This window comes from Gossypium arboreum, chromosome 3, assembly GCF_025698485.1.
Source record: "Gossypium arboreum isolate Shixiya-1 chromosome 3, ASM2569848v2, whole genome shotgun sequence".
Taxonomy (NCBI): domain Eukaryota; kingdom Viridiplantae; phylum Streptophyta; class Magnoliopsida; order Malvales; family Malvaceae; genus Gossypium; species Gossypium arboreum.
In genome coordinates this window covers 20,348,914-20,371,103 of record NC_069072.1, presented here as the reverse complement: position 1 = coordinate 20,371,103, position 22,190 = coordinate 20,348,914, and the positions used below count along the sequence as shown (strand labels likewise).

General features: G+C 35.0%; 1 protein-coding gene across 1 annotated transcript; it reads left to right on the top strand.

The window, feature by feature from the left end:
* Window positions 1-3,051: 3,051 nt before the first annotated feature.
* Window positions 3,052-9,386, top strand: LOC108461180 (probable LRR receptor-like serine/threonine-protein kinase At1g67720). Its single transcript, XM_017760914.2, has 15 exons — window positions 3,052-3,592; window positions 3,743-4,280; window positions 4,391-4,902; window positions 5,030-5,162; window positions 5,323-5,394; window positions 5,480-5,548; window positions 5,680-5,751; window positions 5,918-5,986; window positions 6,689-6,861; window positions 6,952-7,205; window positions 7,918-8,044; window positions 8,149-8,214; window positions 8,295-8,481; window positions 8,557-8,689; window positions 8,786-9,386. Exons 1-15 carry the CDS (start codon window positions 3,523-3,525, stop codon window positions 9,107-9,109), a joined length of 2,799 nt encoding a protein of 932 aa, XP_017616403.1. The 5' UTR covers window positions 3,052-3,522; the 3' UTR covers window positions 9,110-9,386.
* The last annotated feature ends 12,804 nt before the right edge of the window (window positions 9,387-22,190 follow it).

Sequence of the window (22,190 nt, the reverse complement as noted above, 5' to 3'; positions counted from 1 at the left end):
GTCCTAGGAAAAATTTTAGTATTTTGGCTCACACACCCGTGTGGATTCACGCGGCTTGGGCGTGTAGCCTGCGTGGTCCATACAGCTTAGCACACGGTAGTGTAACTCAAAACAGTGAGTTACACGGTCTAGCACATGGCTAAGCAGACACTTGTGTGACTTACAACTCTTCACATAGCCTAGATGCACACCTGTGTGACCCTAAATCTAAAACAATGAGTTACATGGCCTATATACACACTTGTGTCCCTAGCCCGTGTGACCTAAAATACAAATAGTGAGTTACACGGCATGTACACATGCTCATGTCCCTAGCCTATGTACTTCCAATTCATAAATAGTAAGTTACACAACCTACCACACGACTTGTAACACAATCGTATGGGTCGCAGGCTTAACATACGACCATGTGGTTTCGACAACCATGTTTTTCGGCGTTAAAAAATTGTATAAATTAGGTTTTCGGTACACACCAAATATAATTTTGAAGTAGGAATGACGTAGAAGAATCCCAGGACCTAAAACGACCATCCAATAACCAAGTAAACAACTTATTTGACAAAAAAACACAATTTAGCATAGAACTAACTATGTCGGAAGTTTCGACACAAATCCCTCAAACGAAACCAACACTTACTATCGAATCACTAGTGATTACTCAAATTAGCATGTTGGGAAACACTACCTTCGATATCTATGCCTAAAAAGAAAGCCAAACAGTCATTTAACAAAAAATTCAAGTGAAACAACAGAAAAACCCAATTTCGAACACACAAACAAAGAACAATAGAAATTTCGCGAAAATAGGAGGAGATAATAGGAAAAACTTACTCAATCACCTTCCAATCGACGCAGCAAACAACATAAACCCTCAGTTAGACCTGGTAGCAAAATTATCGAAGCAAATCGAAAGTAAAGAAAAAGAAAAACAAAGAAAATGAAAAAGAAATAAGAAACAAGAAAAATAGAAAAGAAGAAGGAACGTTAACTAGACTTTTTAAATTAAAACCAATAACTAAAATTTTGACTATTAGCAAAAATATTTCTTAACGCATGCGCCAAGACTTGAACACAGGACCAAAAAGAATACAAAAATTTAACCACTTAACCAATAGACTCATTCTTAACTCAAATTCACACAGAATTAAACTTAAATCTATAGTTCAAGGATAAAGATTAAATCAAATTAGAATAGTAAGACTTTTTAAAAACAAGGCTTGAATCCTTGACCTAAATCACATAAATAGAGTATTTAACCACAGAAACAGAGACTTAGTTGCCGATAGAAATTAACAAACAATAGTTCAAAAAAATTCGAGGTGTTACAATTAAACTGACCAAACCATCAATTTTTTATTTAATTGTTCAACAATATTTAAATAAAAAAATTTAAACCAGCTCTAGATTTTGTGACAAGTGTTGAACTCTGATTTCTAACATGTAGTTCTAAATCATATTAGATAAAATACAAAATTGAAAGTTGTGCAAGAAAAAGAAAGAACATTATCCTTAAATCATAACTATTTTCGAGTAATTATAAACCTTCAAATTAAAGTGCAACTCAACTATTTTAAATATACATTTAGAAAAAATTTAAAATTATTTTTTGAGTATGTCAAATATAGATTTTAACAAAATTGATTGTTTTGGTTTCTCTATGAATTACAATAAAATGAACATTAAAAGAGTTAGATTTGAGATATAGCCATATTTGATACCTTGTATTTTTATAAAATGTCTAATATGATACTTGAAACTGTCAATTATTTATTTGGTACCTATACTTTCTTAAAATATCTAATGTTGTAGTTTGAAAATTTTTAATATACTATTTGAACTATCAATCTATATATTACTATAGTGTCGGGTTAACATCCTTAATATACTAAATTAACCAATACAAATTCAACACATGCATTTTTTTTCACAAAACTATCATTTTCTCATGCACTATCATAACTTTTTATGAAAAATTAAATAAAAATAATAAATGGAATTAAATTAAAATAAAAAAAACTAAACCTAAACCTAAACAACATAACAAACAATGTAGAAATGGGCTTGCATTTTGCAACTCATATTTTTGCAAATTTCTTTGAACCATAATTTTTCAAAATTTATATCTCCTACTTTACTGGTTCAACTTGAGGTTGAATAACTTAGATTTTGTAGATTCTCTAAAATTTGCTTCAAAATGTTTGGGTTCATTTTAAGCTAAAAAGGTTAAGTTTTTGAAAGAAGATTTGAAAAAAATCAAAATCAATTTTTGCATTTAAGATTTCATGTGTAAAAACTTTGATTTCAAATGGGAAATTTTTGAAAAGAATGACTTTAATATTTACTTTAACTGAGAAGATAATATTTTTGTTTATATAAATTTTGTATTTACTTTTTTATTAATTACATGTGATCTAGGTTTAATTATTTATTTTTAAGAATTAAATTTATTTTAATTTTTGGTTTATTTAATTTTTATATAATAATATATTATGCATGTAAAATTAATGATTTGAAAAAAGAAAAATTTATGCATGTTAAATTTTAAATGATTAATTTAATATTCACTAACATGTTATAGAATTAAATAATCGAATGAATTGATTTCGATTTCTCCATTAATCAATTTAAAATCAAATCAGCTAAAACAGGCACAGGAAATTGAAGCATCCCTAATTTGGTGGGGGAGGAAATTGAAGTTGTCCAGTTGTGGAGAAATGGTTAAAGTTAAAGCCCATTGGAAGAGTGAAGAAATTCACATTTGCATGAAAATAGCTTTCATCTTTTTCAGTCTCTTTTCCCAAAGCTTGAAAAAGTTTCAGACAAGTTGGGTCAAAGCGACATGCTTTTGTTTACCATAAATCAAAAGCAACAAGTAAAGCTAATAACATTGTAATTTAAAGGCTTAATTAAATAATAATTTTCCATTCAACTAACGTGTTTGTGGTACAATCTTGTTTCAATTAATATTATTTATTGTCCATTAATTAAAAGATGTTTTTTTTTTTTGCATGGCCAACCTTCTTTTCTCTCCTACACTGTCAAACTCAGTCACATTAAATAGTAGGAAATACCAACATTAGCTTCTTCTTTTTTCTCAGAATATAGTAATTTTTAGACTAATATTCTTGCCCAATATTTTTCTTTTTTTACCCTTTCATCCTGAATTTATTTCTAGCTGATGTTACTATTTCTTTATAATATTTTATATATAACTTTCTTTTATTTTTTTCTGAAAAAGCAAGCATGAAATCTTTTATTCTTGGAAAAAGGAGATTCCAAAATAAAAAGAAATGGAAAATAAATAATAATAAAAAAGAAACAGCCGTGAATGAACATTGCATAAACTCATCAATCAGGGAAAAAAAAAAAAAAACAAAGTTAAAAGGTTAGTGGCTTAGTGGAGTAAAGAAGGGTTGGATGTTGAACTAAAGCCCACAATTTCTTTTCTTTCTTATCATTTACAGAAAATTTACAAGTCTAAAAAGATCAAAAGGATCAGTTTTGCCGCCTTCATCTTCTTCAATGGTTTCATTTACACAGTTATGTATACTGTATTTCTACTTTATTGCCTCTGTTGTATCCCAAGTTTCAGGTATGTTTAGTAAATCTCTGTATTCATGGAATTCCAGGATTGTTTATCATGTAATACGATTACATGAATTAAGAATTAAGGAAGAAATCTTGGGAAATTTTGTATATGATCAACATCATGGTTTTTCTTTTTTTAATGGTGCCTCTGCAGAGTTTATCAGTATAGACTGTGGAAGCACAAGTAATTACACTGACCCTAGTACTGGACTTTCATGGAGTTCAGACATGGATATCATGAAACATGGGAGACAAGTGAAGGTCGAAAACCCGAACGGGAACTCGATGCAGTTTCGAACTCGAAGAGACTTTCCTTCGGACAACAACAAGTACTGTTACAATTTGAGCACCAAGGAAAGAAGAAGGTACCTTGTTCGTGCAACCTTTCAGTATGGGAGCCCTGCGAATGTAGATGCATATCCCAAATTCGAAATTTATGTAGATGCAACTCAGTGGGCAACTGTGACAATTCAGGATGGCTCCAGGAAATATGTGAATGAAATGATCATAAGGGCTCCTTCAGATTCCATTGATGTTTGCATATGCTGTGCAACAACTGGTTTTCCTTTCATTTCCACTCTTGAGCTTCGCCCCTTGAATCTTTCCATGTATGCGACAGATTATGAGGGTGATTTCTTCTTGAATGTTGCAGCAAGAGTGAATTTTGGTGCTTTAACTAAGGATTTAGTGAGGTAAAGTATGATCTGCCATGGTATCTGAGAACTGTTTGATGTTTTGCTTTATATGCAAGGCATTTGATGGAATCCGTTTTGATTTATGAAATTGGAATTTGCATTTGTAGGTACCCAGATGATCCATATGACAGATTTTGGGAGTCTGATCTTGATAGGAGGCAAAATTTTCTTGTAGGAGTGGCACCTGGAACAGCAAGAATCAGCACATCGAAGAATGTTGATATAAGAACCAGAGAATATCCGCCTGTTAAAGTGATGCAAACAGCAGTTGTGGGCACTGAAGGAGAGCTTAGCTACAGGTTGAACCTCGAAGGGTTCCCAGCCAATGCTCGAGCCTATGCGTACTTTGCTGAAATTGAAGATTTGGCTCCAAATGAAACCCGTAAATTCCAACTGCGAGAACCTTACATCCCTGATTATAGCAATGCTGTGGTGAACATAGCTGAGAATGCCAACGGGAGCTCCACGCTATATGAACCGAGTTATATGAACGTCACCCTCGATTTCGTTCTGTCATTCACCTTTTCCAAGACAAATGATTCCACTGAAGGACCACTCCTTAATGCAATGGAGATAAGCAAATACCAGCAGATTGCTGCCAAAACCGAGAGGCAAGATGGTAAGATGGCCTTGGTGTGTTTTGATTTTTTATAACTTTTGATCATATTGCACATTATAACATGTGTGTTCAAGGAATTGGCTTGACTCAATGAGCTAAATGACTCAGTGCCTTGTTGAATTGTCAGTGACTGCTCTCAATGCCATTCGCAATATGTCCGCTGAAAGCGTTTGGGCGAATGAAGGAGGTGATCCTTGTGTTCCAACTCATTGGGAATGGGTAAATTGCAGCCCAACACCGCCACCAAGAATAACAAAAATGTAATGCATTTGAACTTGGTAAATTTCTTGTTCATTTCATAACTTATATTACGCTTTACTGAATTATCTTTGGTCATTAAAACAACTTTGTTAAGTTCTTTTTAGATTGGTTATTCTATTCTTCATGATAGTTGATGGACTATTTGAACCTGATGAACAGTGCACTGTCAGGACGGAATCTGAAGGGCCAAATTCCATCTGAGATTAATCACATGGAGGAATTGACTGAGTTGTAAGTCCTTTAGTTCTACATCCAAGACTTAATCTTCGCTAATTTTGCCTATTACTATCCACTAAAAAGCTATCATCTTCTTTAGGTGGTTGGACTTCAACTCCTTAACAGGGCCACTCCCTGATATGAGTAACCTTATCAATCTGGAAATTGTGTAAGCTCTTCACCGTACAAAATACATAGACCTGTACTAGCTTTCCTTAAGAATTCAGGATTGGTATTTCACTCTGGTACTTTGTTTTTCATGAGCTACTCCTCACTCGCATCTTTTGCCGGTGCTTGCAGGCATCTGGAGAACAATAAACTTACCGGTTCACTACCTTTGTACCTCGGTCGTTTGCCTAACTTGCAAGCATTGTATGTGGAAATCTTGATTTCCTATCTCTTATTTCTGGATCATTAAACATGATTAAATAGTTTGCTTTTAACAAAAATTCTATTAGAAGCAGATAGTTTAGGCTTTTTTTCTTTCCTGATATATCTATTTCAAAGCTTCAACAAAAGGGTAATCTATACGTTTCAGGTACATACAGAACAACTCGTTTTCTGGGGAAATTCCTGCAGCACTGCTGAGCAAGAAAATAAGTTTCAAGTGAGTACCTTTTAGTTATGCATTACTTCTTAAGGTCCAGAAAAAAAAAGTGGTTCGTATTTGAGGACCATTTTAGTGGATAAATACATTAGTTTTTTGCAGCTGCAAAGAATTAAACGTTCCCAGTGTCTTGTTATATCTGCATCCAGAACAACAAATAGGAGCCTGGTTATAAGTTGATAAAAGAGCTGAGGCATCATAGGTTCTATAATGCTTTTGATCACACGAAAGACATACAACAATTCATAAAGTATAACTAGCTTGTAAAACCTACGTTATCTATATTCAAGTGCTAGATACTGATATATTTCTGATATATGTATTTTCTTTTTTAAAGTTCTTTCATATATTTGAAGGATCATTCTCCTCCTAACGTTAAAAATATGTGTTTGGCATACATGTTGGACATGGGTACTTTACGAATCCAGGTGACATAGTGAAAAACCATTTTAATCAAAAGACCCTAACTTCCCTTGGAACTTAACCTCACCACCAAATGATGATGACATTATGCCCTTTACTCAACATGGTACTAAATACTGCACTAGTTATGCTGAAAGACCTTAGGGCAATGCATCTAATTTAAGGATTATAATCCTAGAATCATTAGAACATAAGTAAAGAGTTCTGAAGATAGATCTGAAAATGCAGTGCTATGTGATCCAGCTAGGTAAATTTATAAATATATCTCTTCTGTTGTAGCTATGAAGGTAATCCTGGACTACATAATGAGGCACAGAGAAAACTGCGTTTTAAGTTGATACTTGGGGCCTCAATTGGAGTGCTCGCAGTTTTATTAATTCTTTTCTTGGGAAGTTTAATATTGTTGCGCAATTTCCGAAGGAAGATGTCTCACCAAAAATGCGATGAAAATGGTATGAAAATGCTTAGAATTACTCATTGTTTATCACTTATGCAATGTGCAAGCCTTAACATTTCCAACATTGATTCTTTGTTTTCATCAGGTAACTCCACGCAACCAGGCACCAAACAATCAACAGCATGTTCAATAGCACGGGGTGGGCATTTACTGGACGAAGGTGTGGCATACTGTATCTCACTGTCTGATCTAGAAGAAGCAACTAACAATTTTACCAAAAAGATAGGGAAAGGAAGTTTTGGATCTGTCTACTATGGCAAAATGAAAGATGGAAAAGAGGTTGCAGTCAAGACTATGGCTGATTCATCAAGCCACTTGAATAAGCAATTTGTGACTGAGGTAGTGTTCCATAATCCCATTTTTCTAACTCTCTTTACACATTCACAATTTAGTGAACTTATAAATCACTGTATGTGCTAACTTGTTTTATAGTTTTAGTAATCCACAGGTCATAAAATCATTAACGGATAAACTAGATTAGGTGAGTAAAAGGAGATTGTAGTCTGGGAGAGGGGAATGGTTTGCACTTTGCAGATATTTGGTTTCGGACCCCAAGAATGCTAGATGCCACCTTTTGAGAGTGACTACAATAATCAACAGGATTATTCTCTTTTGACCATATGGAAAAGCTATGAATTGCCTATATCTGCAATATGAATTTGAGATTTTTAACAGCCTGTTCCTTTTAAGAGAATGTCAAACGTTTACGTTCCTAGATTCTCAGTTGTTCCCACAGCCCCCTAACATTCTGTCGTTGTCTAGTGGAAGGAATAATTAAGATTCTCCCATTTAGGCCATACAGTCAACAAAGAACAAAAAGTGGGAGAGTTAAGAGCATCCTTATGAAAATAAATTTGTTAGCTGAAAATATCATATGGCTTTGTTTCAACACTATTGAGGCCAGTCCACTTGCAAGGATCAATAATTTGTTTATTCTTGTCCTTGAAACTGGTACATACTGGTCAGTATAACCAATATCAGTACCATATGGATAACCTTGAATTTTTACCTCACACTATATGGTTAAGTGATGACTGAAACATGCTTGCAGGTTGCCCTCCTATCAAGAATTCATCATAGAAACTTGGTTCCTCTAATTGGATACTGCGAAGAAGCTCATCAACGGATATTAGTTTACGAATATATGCACAATGGAACTTTGAGGGATCACATACATGGTTTTCTTCTCTAACAAGAAATCAATTTATTTGTTTTGCATATTTTATCTTTTCCAAAAGCTTAGTGTGGTCAAAACAATTCAGAGCCATGTGCATGATGGCAGGTTCAGTCAACCAGAAGCCCTTGGATTGGCTTGCTCGTTTAAAAATTGCAGAAGATGCAGCTAAAGGTTTAGTATTGAAGCTCTCGATAATTGATGCATTGGTATTTAGCTTTTTTAAGAATAAACATAAAGTTAGATTTCTGTAGGCCTTGAATACTTGCACACTGGCTGCAATCCCAGTATCATTCACCGAGATGTTAAAACAAGCAACATTCTTCTAGACATTAACATGAGAGCAAAAGTGTCTGATTTCGGACTTTCGAGGCAAGCTGAAGAAGATTTAACCCATGTATCAAGTGTGGCGCGAGGAACAGTTGGTTACCTAGATCCCGAGTAAGCTATACAGGATACCATTCACTAACAATTTATTATCATGTGCTTACCTAATTCATTTATATGTTGTAACAGATACTATGCAAGTCAACAATTGACTGAAAAGAGTGATGTTTATAGTTTCGGGGTTGTTCTTCTGGAACTTATCTCTGGAAAGAAACCGGTATCAGTAGAAGATTTTGGTCCTGAACTGAACATTGTTCACTGGGTACATTTCTCTGCAACTTTCATCCATTTCTTAGTATATCTGGAGCTGAATCGAAGTAGAAATACCTGAGCTATTTGTTTTTTGTTTTTTTTACAGGCAAGATCCTTAATACGCAAAGGCGATGTAATAAGCATTGTAGATCCATTTCTGGTAGGAAATGTGAAAATAGAGTCAATCTGGAGGATTGCAGAAGTGGCTATTCAATGTGTCGAACAGCATGGATACTCCCGGCCCAAGATGCAGGAAATCATTTTGGCTATACAAGATGCAATGAAGATAGAGAAAGGGGATGAGGGCAATGCAAAGTTAGCTTGTGGTAGTTCCAGGGGACAATCTTCCAGGAAAACTTTGCTTGCTAGCTTTCTTGAAATTGAGAGCCCTGATTTGTCAAATGGCAGCCTAGTCCCATCTGCTAGATGATTTTGTAGCTCAATCTGCTGATATCTTTGGAGTATGATGAATCTCAATGCCATTTAACACTTGGCTTGTATATTTGGAATGTAAACAACTGTAACACCTGCTTTTTGATGTGCAAAACTAGATGGAAATAGAATCCACGATTTAGATATCCAAAACCGTAACACGTGTGGGTTTCAATTCTAACTTTTACTACCCTTTCTTGATTCTTAAGTTATAGTCTTCTTTCTGTACCAAGAAAACATATGGAAATAAAAGAATGTATTTTTAGGTAAGAGAATTGTATTTTAGTCCAACTTTCTTGACCAAATTATATTCATTCAAGATATGGAGAATGTAGAAATTAACGTCGATAATAGCAAAATAGAACGATTGCAAAGCAAAAAGAAAGAAAAAATAAGAACAAACACATTTTATGTGGAAACTTTATTGAAAAAAAATCATAGGTAGGGAAGAAGAAAATTCACTAATGTTGAAATAGGAATGATACATGAAAAGTTTAGATTACATCTATTTATAAGTTGAAAAACCTTATTATAACCAATGTAAAATAAAAAATATAATTCTATATGGATTTTACTTTTATTTTATTTTACCACTATTTTTTATTTTAATAAGGATTCGAGTCATTCAATTCTAACAATCTCCACTTTGAAACGAATTCTCAACGAATAAGTTGTTCACCATGAACTCTCAACAAACAAGTTCTCCACCTCTTCCACGAAACCCCTTAAGGGTGTTATTCAACAATGAACACCAACCAAGTCCAATCAATGCTTAAACTTGGTTATAGGCAATGACTTAGTCATCATATCTGCAGGATTTTCATGAGTACTAACTTTGCTCACAACAATATCACTACGAGTAATAATATCACACACAAAATGATACTGAACATCAATGTGCTTTATTCTTTCATGAAACATTTGATCCTTCATAAGGAAGATGATAGTCTGACTGCCACAAAACACCGTACTGATCTGAAGGTGTTTACTGAGTTCACCAAAGAGTCCTTTTAACCAAATATCTTCTTTACAAGCCTCAGTAATCACCATGTACTCAACTTCAATAGTAGACAAAGCAACTATAGTTTGCAAACTAACTTTCCAACTGTGAAAAAAAAAAAAAAAATAAAGAACACACAAATTTTACGTGGAAACCCTTTCGGGAAAAAATCATGGGAAGAGGAGAAGAAAATTCACTATGTCGAAAAATTTGACTCAAATACAAGAGGAATAGACTATGTCTATTTATAGGCTTGCAAAGCCATATTCTAGTAGGATTGAAACACCTTATCCTAATCAATATAAAATAGATGGAGTTTAATAAGGTTTAAAAACCTTATTCTAAAATAAAATAAAAACAAGTCTAGTTCTATATGGATTTTACTTTTATTTTATTTTCCATCGTATTTTATTTAAATAAGAATTTGGGTCACTTAATTCTAACAATCTCCACCTTGACACAAATTCTTAATGAACAAGTTCTTCATCGCGAACTTTCAATAAACAAGTTCTCTACCTCTTCCATAAAACCCCTTAAGGGTTTAACTTCAACAATGAACACCAACCAAGTCTAAGCAATGCTCAAACTTGGTTATAGGAAGTGACTTAGTCATCATATCTGTAGGATTTTCATGAGTACTAATTTTGCTCACAACAATATCACCACGAGCAATAATATCACGAACAAAATGATACCGAATATCAATGTGTTTTGTTCTCTCATGAAACATTTGATCTTTTGTAAGAAAGATGACACTCTGACTGTCACAAAATACTATGCTGATTTGAAGGTCTTCATTGAGTTCACTAAATAGTCCCTTCAACCAAATAGCTTCTTTACAAGCCTCAGTAATCGCTATGTACTCAGCTTCAGTGGTAGACAAAGCGATTGTAGTTTGCAAAGTGGCTTTCCAACTAATTGCACAACCTCCGATTGTAAAGACGTAACCTGTGAGAGATCTTCTTCTATCAAGGTCTCCAGCAAAATCAGCATCAACATACCCTATAACTCTATCTTTAGTTCTTCCAAACTGTAAGCAAACATCAGTAGTGCCTCGTAAGTATCTTAAAATCCACTGAACTGCTTTCCAATGTTCTTTATCGGGATTTGCCATATCTGCTAACTGCACTGACTGCATATGATAAATCTGGACGTGAACAAACCATAGCATACATGAGAGATCCCACTGTACTAGAGTATGGAACATGTGACATGTACTCAATCTCATATCTGATTGAGGAGACAAGGCCGATAAAAGTCTGAAATGGGCTGCTAAAGGAGTACTAACAGGCTTAGCACTCTGCATATTGAACCTGCAAAGAACTTTCTCAATGTACCCCTTCTGACTTAGGTACAATTTACTTACTTTTCTATCTCTGAGAATCTCCATACCAAGTATCTTCTTTGCTGGTCCTAAATCTTTCATCTCAAATTCTTCACTTAGTTGGGCTTTAGCCTTTCTTATCTCTCCTTTATCTTTTGCTGCTATCAACATGTCATCAACATAAAGAAGTAGATACACAAAAGAACCATCACTATTTTTCTTAAAGTAAACATAACTATCTAAACTACTTCTTTTGAAATCATGAGAAGTCATAAAGGAATCAAACCTCTTGTACCACTGTCTTGGTGACTGTTTCAAACTGTAAAGAAACTTTCTCAGTAAGCAAACATAGTCTTCTTTTTCTGAGACTATAAAACCCTCTGGTTGTTGCATGTAAATATCTTCCTCAAGTTCTCCATGCAGAAATGCAGTTTTTACATCTAACTGCTCAAGCTCCAAATCATGCATGGCCACAATACCAAGCAAAGCTCGAATCAAATTATGCTTAACAACTGGAGAGAACACATCTGTGAAGTCCACTCCTAGAATTTGTCTGTAACCCTTTGCAACAAGCCTTGTTTTATATCTGGGTTCTTCAACTCCTAGAGTCCCTTCTTTCTTTTTAAACACCTATTTACAACGAACAACCTTTTTACCTTTAGGAAGTTTCACAAGGTCCCATGTTCTATTTTTGTGGAGTGATTCCATCTCTTCTTGCATAACAAACATCCACTTTTCTGAGTCTTCACAGCTAACCACCTCAGAATAATTAGATGGCTCTTGATTCTCATCTATATCTTCAGCCACATTTAAAGCATAAGCAACTAGATTAACCTCGGCATACTTCTTTAGAGGTTTAATTTCTCTTCTAGTTCTGTTTTTGGCGATAGAGTATTGTGGTAAAGAAACAACTCTATTCTCAATTTTTGTTCTGGCTTGAGGAGTTGACTCTGTATTAATCTGATGCTCCACCTGCTTTTGATTTTCTTTATTGGAAGATTCTTTAAGAGATAAGTTAGGTAGCATAGCGCTTTCATCAAAACAACATCTCTGCTAATCACAACTTTTCTATTTTCGGACACCATAACTTATACCCTTTTACACCACTTTATAACCAAGAAAATGCATTTAATAGATCTCGGTTCTAATTTTCCATTATCAACATGAGCATACGCAGACACCAAAAATCTTTAAATCGTAATAATTAGCGGGATTACGGACCATACCTCTTGTGAGTCTTTTTCTCAATGGCAACGGATGGAGATCGGTTGATCAAAAAACATGCAGTAGAGGCCGCTTCTGCCCAAAGTGCCTTCGGTAAGTTTGCATTTGACAACATACATCGAACCTTCTCCATGATCGCTTACGTTCATTCGCTCGCAACGCCGCTTTTGTCAGGAGTATGACGAACTGTCAAGTATCTCATGATCCCTTCTGACTTGCACAATCTATTAAACACATCAGAACAAAACTCTAAGCCATTGTCTGTGCAGAGGTATTTTATCTGTTTTCCCTTCTATTTTTCAATCATAATTTTCTAAGACTTAAATGCGAAAAACACATCGCTTTTCTGCTTCAGAAAAAACGCCCAAACTTTTCTGGAAAAATCATCAATAAAGGTTAGCATATAATTAGCTCCACCTCTCGAAGGCACTCTGGATGGCCCCCACAGATGAGAATGAATATACTCCAACATTCCTTTCGTGTTATGAATTCCTCTAGTGAATCGAACTCTCTTTTGCTTCCCAAAAACACAGTGCTTACAGAAATTCAGTTTGTAAATTCCTTGCCCATTAAGAAGTCCTCTTTTGCTTAATTCTGCCATGCCATTCTTACTCATATGCCCTAGGCGCATATGCCAAAGTTTAGTAATATCATTATCTGACAAGGAAGAGGAAGCGACAGCTACATCACCAGTAACAGTAGAACCTTGTAAAACATATAACTTGGCAATCTTTCTCTGCCCTTTCATCACAACAAGGGACCCTTTGGAAATATTTAAAACCCCACTTTCAGCTGTGTATCTGTACCCTTTTGAATCAAGAGTACTCAACGAAATTAAATTTTTTTAAATTCTGGAACATGCCGCATGTCACTAAGTGTTCTGACAACTCCATCAAACATCTTAACTTTAATTGTTCCAACACCTGCGATTTTACACGAAGCATTATTTCCCATCAAAACAACACTTTCGACATCTTGTTTAGTAAGTTGTAAACCAATCCCGATTGGGACTCATGTGGAAGGTGCAACTGAATCAAGTATCCACTCGCTTACTTTAGAATCATTGATGAGCGACTAGAAGTTCACCATCGTTGTAGTCTTCTACAACATTAGCTTCACTGAAATTTTCTGGTTGTTTTCCCTTTTGATTCGCAGCCTCCCTTTTAATCTTATTTTGTAGCTTATAGCACTCAGATTTAATGTGCCATTTCTTCTTGCAGAAGTTACAAGTTTTACTTCTATTTGAACACTTCGATCTACCCTTAGATTTACCACGAGGATTCCGTTCCTGTGTCCTACCACGATCATCATCAGCATTCCGATCTTGTCTCCCACGAATAATGAGACCCTCTCCTTGAGAGTCGGGTTTAACCACAAGATGTTTCATCTTATCATACGAGGTTAAAGAATCATAAACCTCATCAACTGTGAGAGACTCGCGGCTATATAAAATTGTGTCTCTAAAGGTTGAATAAGACAGGGGTAACGAACAAAGTAGAATCAACCCTAGATCTTTCTTATCATACTGAACCTCTATGGCCTCCAAGTTTGAGAGAATTTCTTTAAACACTGTTAAGTGTTCGTATACAGACGCACCTTCCTCCAAACGATGAGCGTAAAGACACTGCTTCATATGCAACTTACTTGTTAGAGTTTTCGACATACATATTTGTTCTAGCCTTTTCCATAATGCAACGGCAGTTTTCTCTTTCATCACATCCTACAAAATTTCGTTGGACAAATACAGATGTAATTGTGTTAATGCCTTTCGATCCTTACGCTTCTTCTCTTCATCTGTTAATGTCGAAGGCATCTTATCTATCCCTAGCAGGGCATCTTCCAGATCCATCTGTGTAAGAACTGCTTGCTTCTTAATTTGCCACAACGCAAATTTAGTGTTGCGATCCAATAGCGGAATTTCATACTTCAAAGACACCATTACCGTGATCGAGATGAATAACCCAGACGCTCTGATACCAATTTGAGAAAAATAAAATAAATAAAATAAAGAACACACAAATTTTACGTGAAAACCCTTTCGGGAAAAAACCACGGGCAGAGGAGAAGAAAATTTACTATGTCGAAAAATTTAACTCAAATATAAGAGGAATAGACTATGTCTATTTATAGGCTTGCAAAGCCATATTCTAGTAGGATTGAAACACCTTATCCTAATCAAATATAAAATAGATGGAGTTTAATAAGGTTTAAAAACCTTATTCTAAAATAAAATAAAAAGAAGTCTAGTTCTATATGGATTTTACTTTTATTTTATTTTCCATCGTATTTTATTTAAATAAGAATTTGGGTCACTTAATTCTAACACCAACTAATTCGCAACCCCCAATTGTAAAGACATACCCTGTAAGAGATCTTCTTTTATCAAAATCTTCAATAAAATTAAAATCAACATACCCGATAACTCTATCTCTAGTTCATCCAAACTGTAACCAAACATCAGTATTACCTTGTAAGTATATGAAAATCCACTGAACTACTTTCTAGTGTCCTTTACTGAGATTTGCCATGTATCTACTAATTGCACTAACTACATATGACAAATCTGGACGTGAGCAAACCATAGCATACATGAGAGATCTCACTTCACTAGAATATGGAACACGTGACATGTAGTCAATCTCATCACCTGATTGTGGAGACAAAGTCGATGAAAGTCTGAAGTTTTCTATTTTTAGGACACCATAACTTATACTTTAACACCAACCTTATAACCAAGAAAAACATATTTAATGGATCAAGGTTCCAACTTCCTTCATCAACATGAGCATACACAGTACACCCAAAAATTTTCAAATCAGAATAATCAACAGGATTATCAGACTATACCTCTTGTGGAGCCTTTTTCTCAATGGTAACGAAAGAAGACTGTTTAATAAAAAAACATGCAGTAGAGGCCGCTTCAGCCCAAAACGACTTCGGTAAACAAGCATTCGACAACATACATCGAACCTTTACAATGATTGTTCTATTCATTCGTTCTGCAACACCGTTTTGTTGTGGAGTATGACGAACTGTCAAGTAAACTCATTAGAACAAAATTCCAAGCCATTATCTGTACGAATATTTTTTATCTATTTTTCTGTCTGCTTCTCGATCATAGTATTCTAAGCCTTAAACGCAGAAAACACATCACTTTTCTATTTTAGGAAGAATGCCCAAACTTTTCTGGAAAAATCATCAATGATCGTTAGCATATAATTAGCGCCACCCTCGAAGGCACTTTGGATGGTCCCCAAAGATCAGAATGAATATAATCCAGTGTTCCCTTCATGTTTTGGATTCCTCTCATGAATCAAACTCTCTTTTGCTTCCAAAAAATGTAGTGCTCACAAAACTTCAATTTACTAATGCCTTATCCATCAAGAAGTCCTCTTTTGTTCAATTATGTCATCTTGTTCTCACTTATATGCCCTAGACGCATATGCCAAATTCTAGTAACATCATCATCTGATAAGGAAGAAGAAGCGATGGTTGCATCACTAGTAATAGTAGGACCTTGCAAAATAAATAACTTGACATTCTTTTGCTGCCCTTTCATCATAACGAGAAAACCTTTACTAATATTTAGAACCCTACTTTGGCTGTGTACTTGTGCCCTTTTGGATCAAGAGTACTCAACGAAATCAAAAACTTCTTCAATTCTAGTACATGTCGTAAGCCACTAAGTATGCTGACGACTTTACCGAATATCTTAATTTTGATTGTACCAATACCTACTGTTTTACATGAAGCATTATTTCTCATCAAACCAATACCTTCAGACACTGTTTCATATGTTGTAAACCAATCCCGATTGGGACTCATATTGAAGGTGCAACCAGAATCGAGGATCCACTTCTCACGCATTTTAGAGTTATCGATAGAAGCAATTAGGAGTTCACCACCACTGTAGTCTTCTACAACATCAGCTTTATTGGATTATTCTAGTTGTTTTCCCTTTTGATTCGTAGTATCCCTTTTGATCTTGTTTTTCAAATTATAACACTTAGATTTAATGTGCCCTTTCTTCTTACAAAAGTTAAAGGTTTTACCTCTGTTTAAAGATCTCAATCTACCATTAGATTTATTACGAGGATTTTTTCCTGTGTCCTCCCACGATTATCATCAGTATTTCATTCTTGTCTTTCACGAATAATGAGATCCTCTCCTTGAAAGTCGAATCCAACCACAAGATGTTTCATCTTGTCATACGAGGTTAAGAAAGCATAGACTTCATTAACTGTGAGAGTTTATGACTATACAAAATCGTATATCTAAAAGTTGAATAAGACGAGGGCAACGAACAAAGTAGAATTAACCCTAAATCTTCTTTATCATACTGAACCTCTATGGCCTCTGAGTCCAAGAGAATTTCTTTAAACACAGTTAAGTGTTCGTGCACATACCACCTTTCTTTAAACGATGAGCATAAAGACGTTGCTTTATATGCAACTTGCTACATGTCGAGATCACACATTTTGATTTGATACACTGAGATGATAAAGACACTTAGGTTTTAACCTACTTATCCATAAAAAGCCTACCTCCATAATTAACCCTTAGTGAGCCCTGTTGAGCCTAACGCATCATTTCTCAAAATTACCCATTAATGTTAACCCATAACTTATTTTTTGATCGTTGAGAATTTTTCCCGTTTTATTGACTCCATTTTTGTCGAGATTTGATTTGGTTAGCTGCCTAACTATGTTCTTTTGTTTGATTTGCTGAATTATTTCTTATTCTTAAAAAATTGAAAACATATATATTTATTTACATTTTGATTGTTATTTAGTTTTATGAGCTTGAACAGTTAAATTCATATTTTGAGAAGAAGCTCGTTTTCTTATTCTTGAATATTTCTTGATTTATGCACTTGTTTTTAATTCAATATTGTTATTTTTCTAGTTTGGTAATTTATCAATTCGATCTCGATTTTAACCATTTTTTTCAGTCTTTCTCCACACCTTTAACCTAAGCCCCATTACAACCTCTTAAAGACCTTTTAATTTGTGTATCATATCATTTTGTAGTGGTGGAGATTTGATTTTCATGCAAGCCTATGGTAATGACTTTTTATGTTTGACTATTAAGTGCTTATTTTTGAACCTTAAACACTTTGAGTGATTTGAGTGAATCTTTAGTGGGGATGTCAATTCTTGTCGATTTTGAATAAAGATAATTACTTAGATAATGAGAAACACCTGTGTTTTCGTGTTTAAAAATTTTCGCTTGGATTGTTTGAGACTTTAATGCTCTTTTAGTTGAATTGCCAATGCATGATTATTTATTGATTATTTTGAGACATTATTGATGAGAATTACAAGTTGAGAAATATTATTTTTAATGTGAGTTGAGGTTTTTGCTTGAGGACAAGTAAACGCTTAAGTGTGGGGATATTAGATAAGCTATAAAAGTAACATATTTTAATCCTATTCTTAATACATTTTTGGATGATTAATTATGTAAATTAGTAAATTTAATTCTCCTAATCCTTTAAATTCATGTTTCTATACTTATGAGGGCATTTGGGAGCGAAAGGAGTAAAAAAAGAGCCAAAATCGGACAAATAGAGCTGTTTTCAGGATCCACACGGCCTGGGCATTTCTACACAAGCTGGCCACACACCCATGTGCTAGCCCATGTTGATATCGCACCCTGCTTCCCAAATACGTGGAAAAACTCAATTTTTAAGCTTTCTGAGCATTCTAAAATCTATAAATACTAATTAGAAGAATACCTAAAGGGGGCACTCAGAGAAGATCGAAGAAAAAACTCATAGAATGCCATGGGAATCAACTCAGAAGTGGATCTCCTTCAAGATTAAAAATCTCTATTTAATTTTCTTCGAAGTTTTGTTGAGTTTCTTTATGTCTTGTTGTTATCCTAACTTTGAAATGTTTCTATTCAGGATAATGAACTAAATTCCTTAGATACCTAGAGAAGATGAAACCTATGATGAATCTTATTATTTGATTTCTGATTTACGTGATAAATACTTGATTATTGTTCTCAATTATGTATGCTAATTTCTTGTTTTAATATTTTTGAAATATTAATTCAAGTTTAATGTGCTTATTTCAGTGGAGCAAAAGTCCCTGTTTAAGAGTAGATCTAGCATAATTGAGTGGAGTTGCATGCAACCCTAGAAATAGGACTACATAAATCTACCATATTAGAGCCAAATTTAACAGGGGAATCCATAGATCAAGTTAATATGACAATAGGGATTTTAATTAGAAAGAGATTTCAATTAATCAACCTAGAGTCAGTTGTTTTTACTCTCGAAAGAGATATTAACATAATTTAGGGATTTCTACGGATCAAGACATAAGTGAATAAATTATTTAATTCAGATTCATAATAATAGGTGAAGTCTAGGTGGATTCTTTCCTAGGTATTGTCTTTCTCATTGGTTATTTTCGATTATTTTCCTATTTCATTCTCTGTTGTGTTCGTAGTTAAATTAGATTAGTAAATTTAGATTAAAAACAATCACTTTAATTTATCAGCTAAATAATAGAAAAAAGGATAATTACTAGTAGTTTTAGTCCTAGTGGATACGATATTTCCTACTTACTATAGCTATACTATTGTTCGATAGGTGCGCTTTTTTTTGTCATAATTATAGTTAGTTTAGTGATCATCACGGACCTAGGCTCCCAATTAATGTTATAAGGGTTTGTCGGTTTATGATCACAACCTTTAAAAATAGCTAGTGAACCTACGCTCCCAACTGATATTCTAAGAGCTCGTAGAGTTAAGCTCGTAGCTCTAACACAGGTGGCAAACCTACGTTACCAACTTACAGTATAAGAGTTCGCAGTTCCAATGTAGTTAGTGATTTGAATTGCACTAAGTCGCTTAAGGATTTTTGAAAATATAGTTCGAAGTCTACTCAAGTTCAGAATTTGCTTAAGTTCAAAATTCTCTTAAGCCCAGAATTTGTTTAAGTTCAAAATGTGTTTAAGTTCAAGATTTGATTAAATTCAAAATTTGCTTGAGTTCACAGAAAGATAGGATGCCATAACACTAATAAGTAAACTTGAAAATTTTCAAACTTCAATTTTTTTCATTCAAGTCATAAGAAGGGTAATACACGTTTACAATCAATTAAGGCATATTCTTTCCTCCTTCAAGATTGTCGGTGATCTCATCTTCTCTCTCTCTCTCCTCTCTACAACTTCGATGTTTTCAGTAGGCGCAATGATGGAATTCTTATTATTATCAGTAGGTATAATGTTTAGCTCAATAGGACCCTCATCAAGGTAAAAATCTTTCGATTTCTTCCATTTAGACGAGAACTCATCCCAAGCAGCTCTCGAGGAGAAACGAACATCAAAACCTAGTTTATTCATATCTACCTCGTAAAGAGCGTCAAAGTCAACTTTCCGAGCATTGAAAGGGCCAACCACAACTTGAGTATGTAGAAGTATGTCTAACTTGAGCTCAATAGCATGATTGCATATAGTTTCTAAAGTCATTTTCTTGAATTTTTCCAAGGCTTCTGCCTATTTCTACTTTAAGCTCGCCATCGCAGCCTTATGTTCTGCAACGATTTGGCTTACGATTGCCCTGTGCTCCTCAACAGTTCTCCTTAGCTCAGCATCTAAGGCCGTATTACTCTCTCTTTCAACCATGACCTTGGCAAATAACTCATTAGTTTTTAATTGTGCAGCCCTCAGTTTCTCAACAAGCTCTTCATTCTGCCTGTCGAACACTTCATTTTCTTATATCATCTTGAGGTATTGCTCGCGAGTGCCCTCAGTGTTTCCTCAAGCTCCTTCTGATTAGCCAAAGCTCCACCAACACTTTTATTAAGGCACAAACTAATCATGGTGGCCTTAGCCAGGAGAGCTTGAAGAGAGGAATTGAGATTTGATAGTGGAGACTTATTTGAACCATTTGATGAATTAGTGGCACACATTCACCTTTTTATAGTTTCTGGCATAGAAGCTTTCCACTTTTTAATCATACTTTACGATTCCCTCGTGTTCAGGCACCCGTGACCTGGGAGTAGCTTGCCATCATGCTCATCAAGTGGCTCCTTAGCAAAAGGTAAAAGAGGAGGAGGAATACAGAGGGGAGTAGGAGGAAGGGAACTACCGCGAGCAACAATTGGAAAGCTCTCACTAGCCACAGATAGTGAGTTCACCAAAGGAGAAGTAAGAGTATTGGCCATCATAACAGAGGGCCCAACATGATCTGCCCTCATTTTACGACAATACCCTAGCCTTCCAATATTCACTTCCTCTTCGTTGCTAATAACCACGTTAACAATCCCCCAATCAGTTTTGCGCTTCTTGGGCATGTCCCTCATAAAAGTTCGCAAGTCCGTAACTTCGTTAATTTCACAAGATAAAGTGGTAGTTTCCTCTGAATCACTTCTGAAATTGTGAGTTGTGTCTATACCACTAATAATTCCAGTATCAGCAGGAGGACTTATCAAATTAATATTTGTATCACTTTCTTCTCGCGATAAAACCACCAAAATCCAAGGGCGAGGTCTTATCCTACAGTAACTATAAAAGAAGTTCCTGGGTTCCTCTTTGTATCATGTCAAGATTAGACCTAAATCATCTTTGTCTACGCAGGGTCGTGTCCGTTTTTTAGGGTCAGCACCTAATGCCTCAGCAGCTTCCCTGCTATCACCTTGCTTATACCCATTGAGGCTAAGGCCCTCCAAACAGTATTGAAACATGTTTGTCATGGTTATAATATCTTTAATAACTAGGGGACCGCCAATGCAAAGCCTTCCGAGCTGGGCTAAACTATTACCTGTCCTAATGGTTCGCTTAAATGAATACGTCCTTACTTGGTGTGGACCACTCCGTAGGAAAACCAAATTCGTCGGTGAGCCTTCATTTTACCCTAATATATTTTCTTTAATTTAGTTGAAGATTAGGGCACCGATTTGCAATTATAATCTCTACTTTATCACGAGGAGAAAAATAATAAAAGCCTGACGAATTCCCTTAGTTTTGGGCCTTTAACAGGTATAAGTTTTGGAAAATCATGAGTTATGGTGTTTCGTTGCGTCGGCAGCAATCGATGAAATAAGCCACCGCGATCCACTAGGAGAATCCGCAAAGTTGACTGGGAGCAATGTGGTACTTTTGAAGGAGATGACAGAAGAACAAATGTAGGGGCAAGTGGAATCCGACTTCCATAGCATGGAGGGGGAGCAAGAAGTTGCCATCGTTAGTATCACTAAGCCTATGTGGTCCCTTAGGAATGGAAAAGCCATAAGAAAAGTTTGGGGTTTTAATCTTTCGTGTGCCCAAAACTCGACTCATCTGTTCTTCTTTTGTACCATAGACAAAAAGTTAGCCTTTACAGGGGCTCTCGAAGTATGCTCACATGGTGGGTAATTGGGAATTATTTCGACCACCAACCCTTCCATTCTCGACATATTTTCGATGTAGAAAGAAATGAAAGAATATAGAAGAAAACTAAAACCTGATATAAGAAATTTTACAAAATTTACCTTGAAGAAAGCCTCAGTCGAGCTTGCTTACAGAAAATGTTAAATTT

Bases quoted from the DNA above. Each gene is read 5' to 3' on its own strand.
- LOC108461180 (XM_017760914.2), top strand. From the start codon at position 3,523: ATGGTTTCATTTACACAGTTATGTATACTGTATTTCTACTTTATTGCC. The intron at 6,862-6,951 runs GTATGAAAATGC...TGTTTTCATCAG, and splicing joins CCAAAAATGCGATGAAAATG to GTAACTCCACGCAACCAGGC. The intron at 8,482-8,556 runs GTAAGCTATACA...ATGTTGTAACAG, and splicing joins GTTGGTTACCTAGATCCCGA to ATACTATGCAAGTCAACAAT.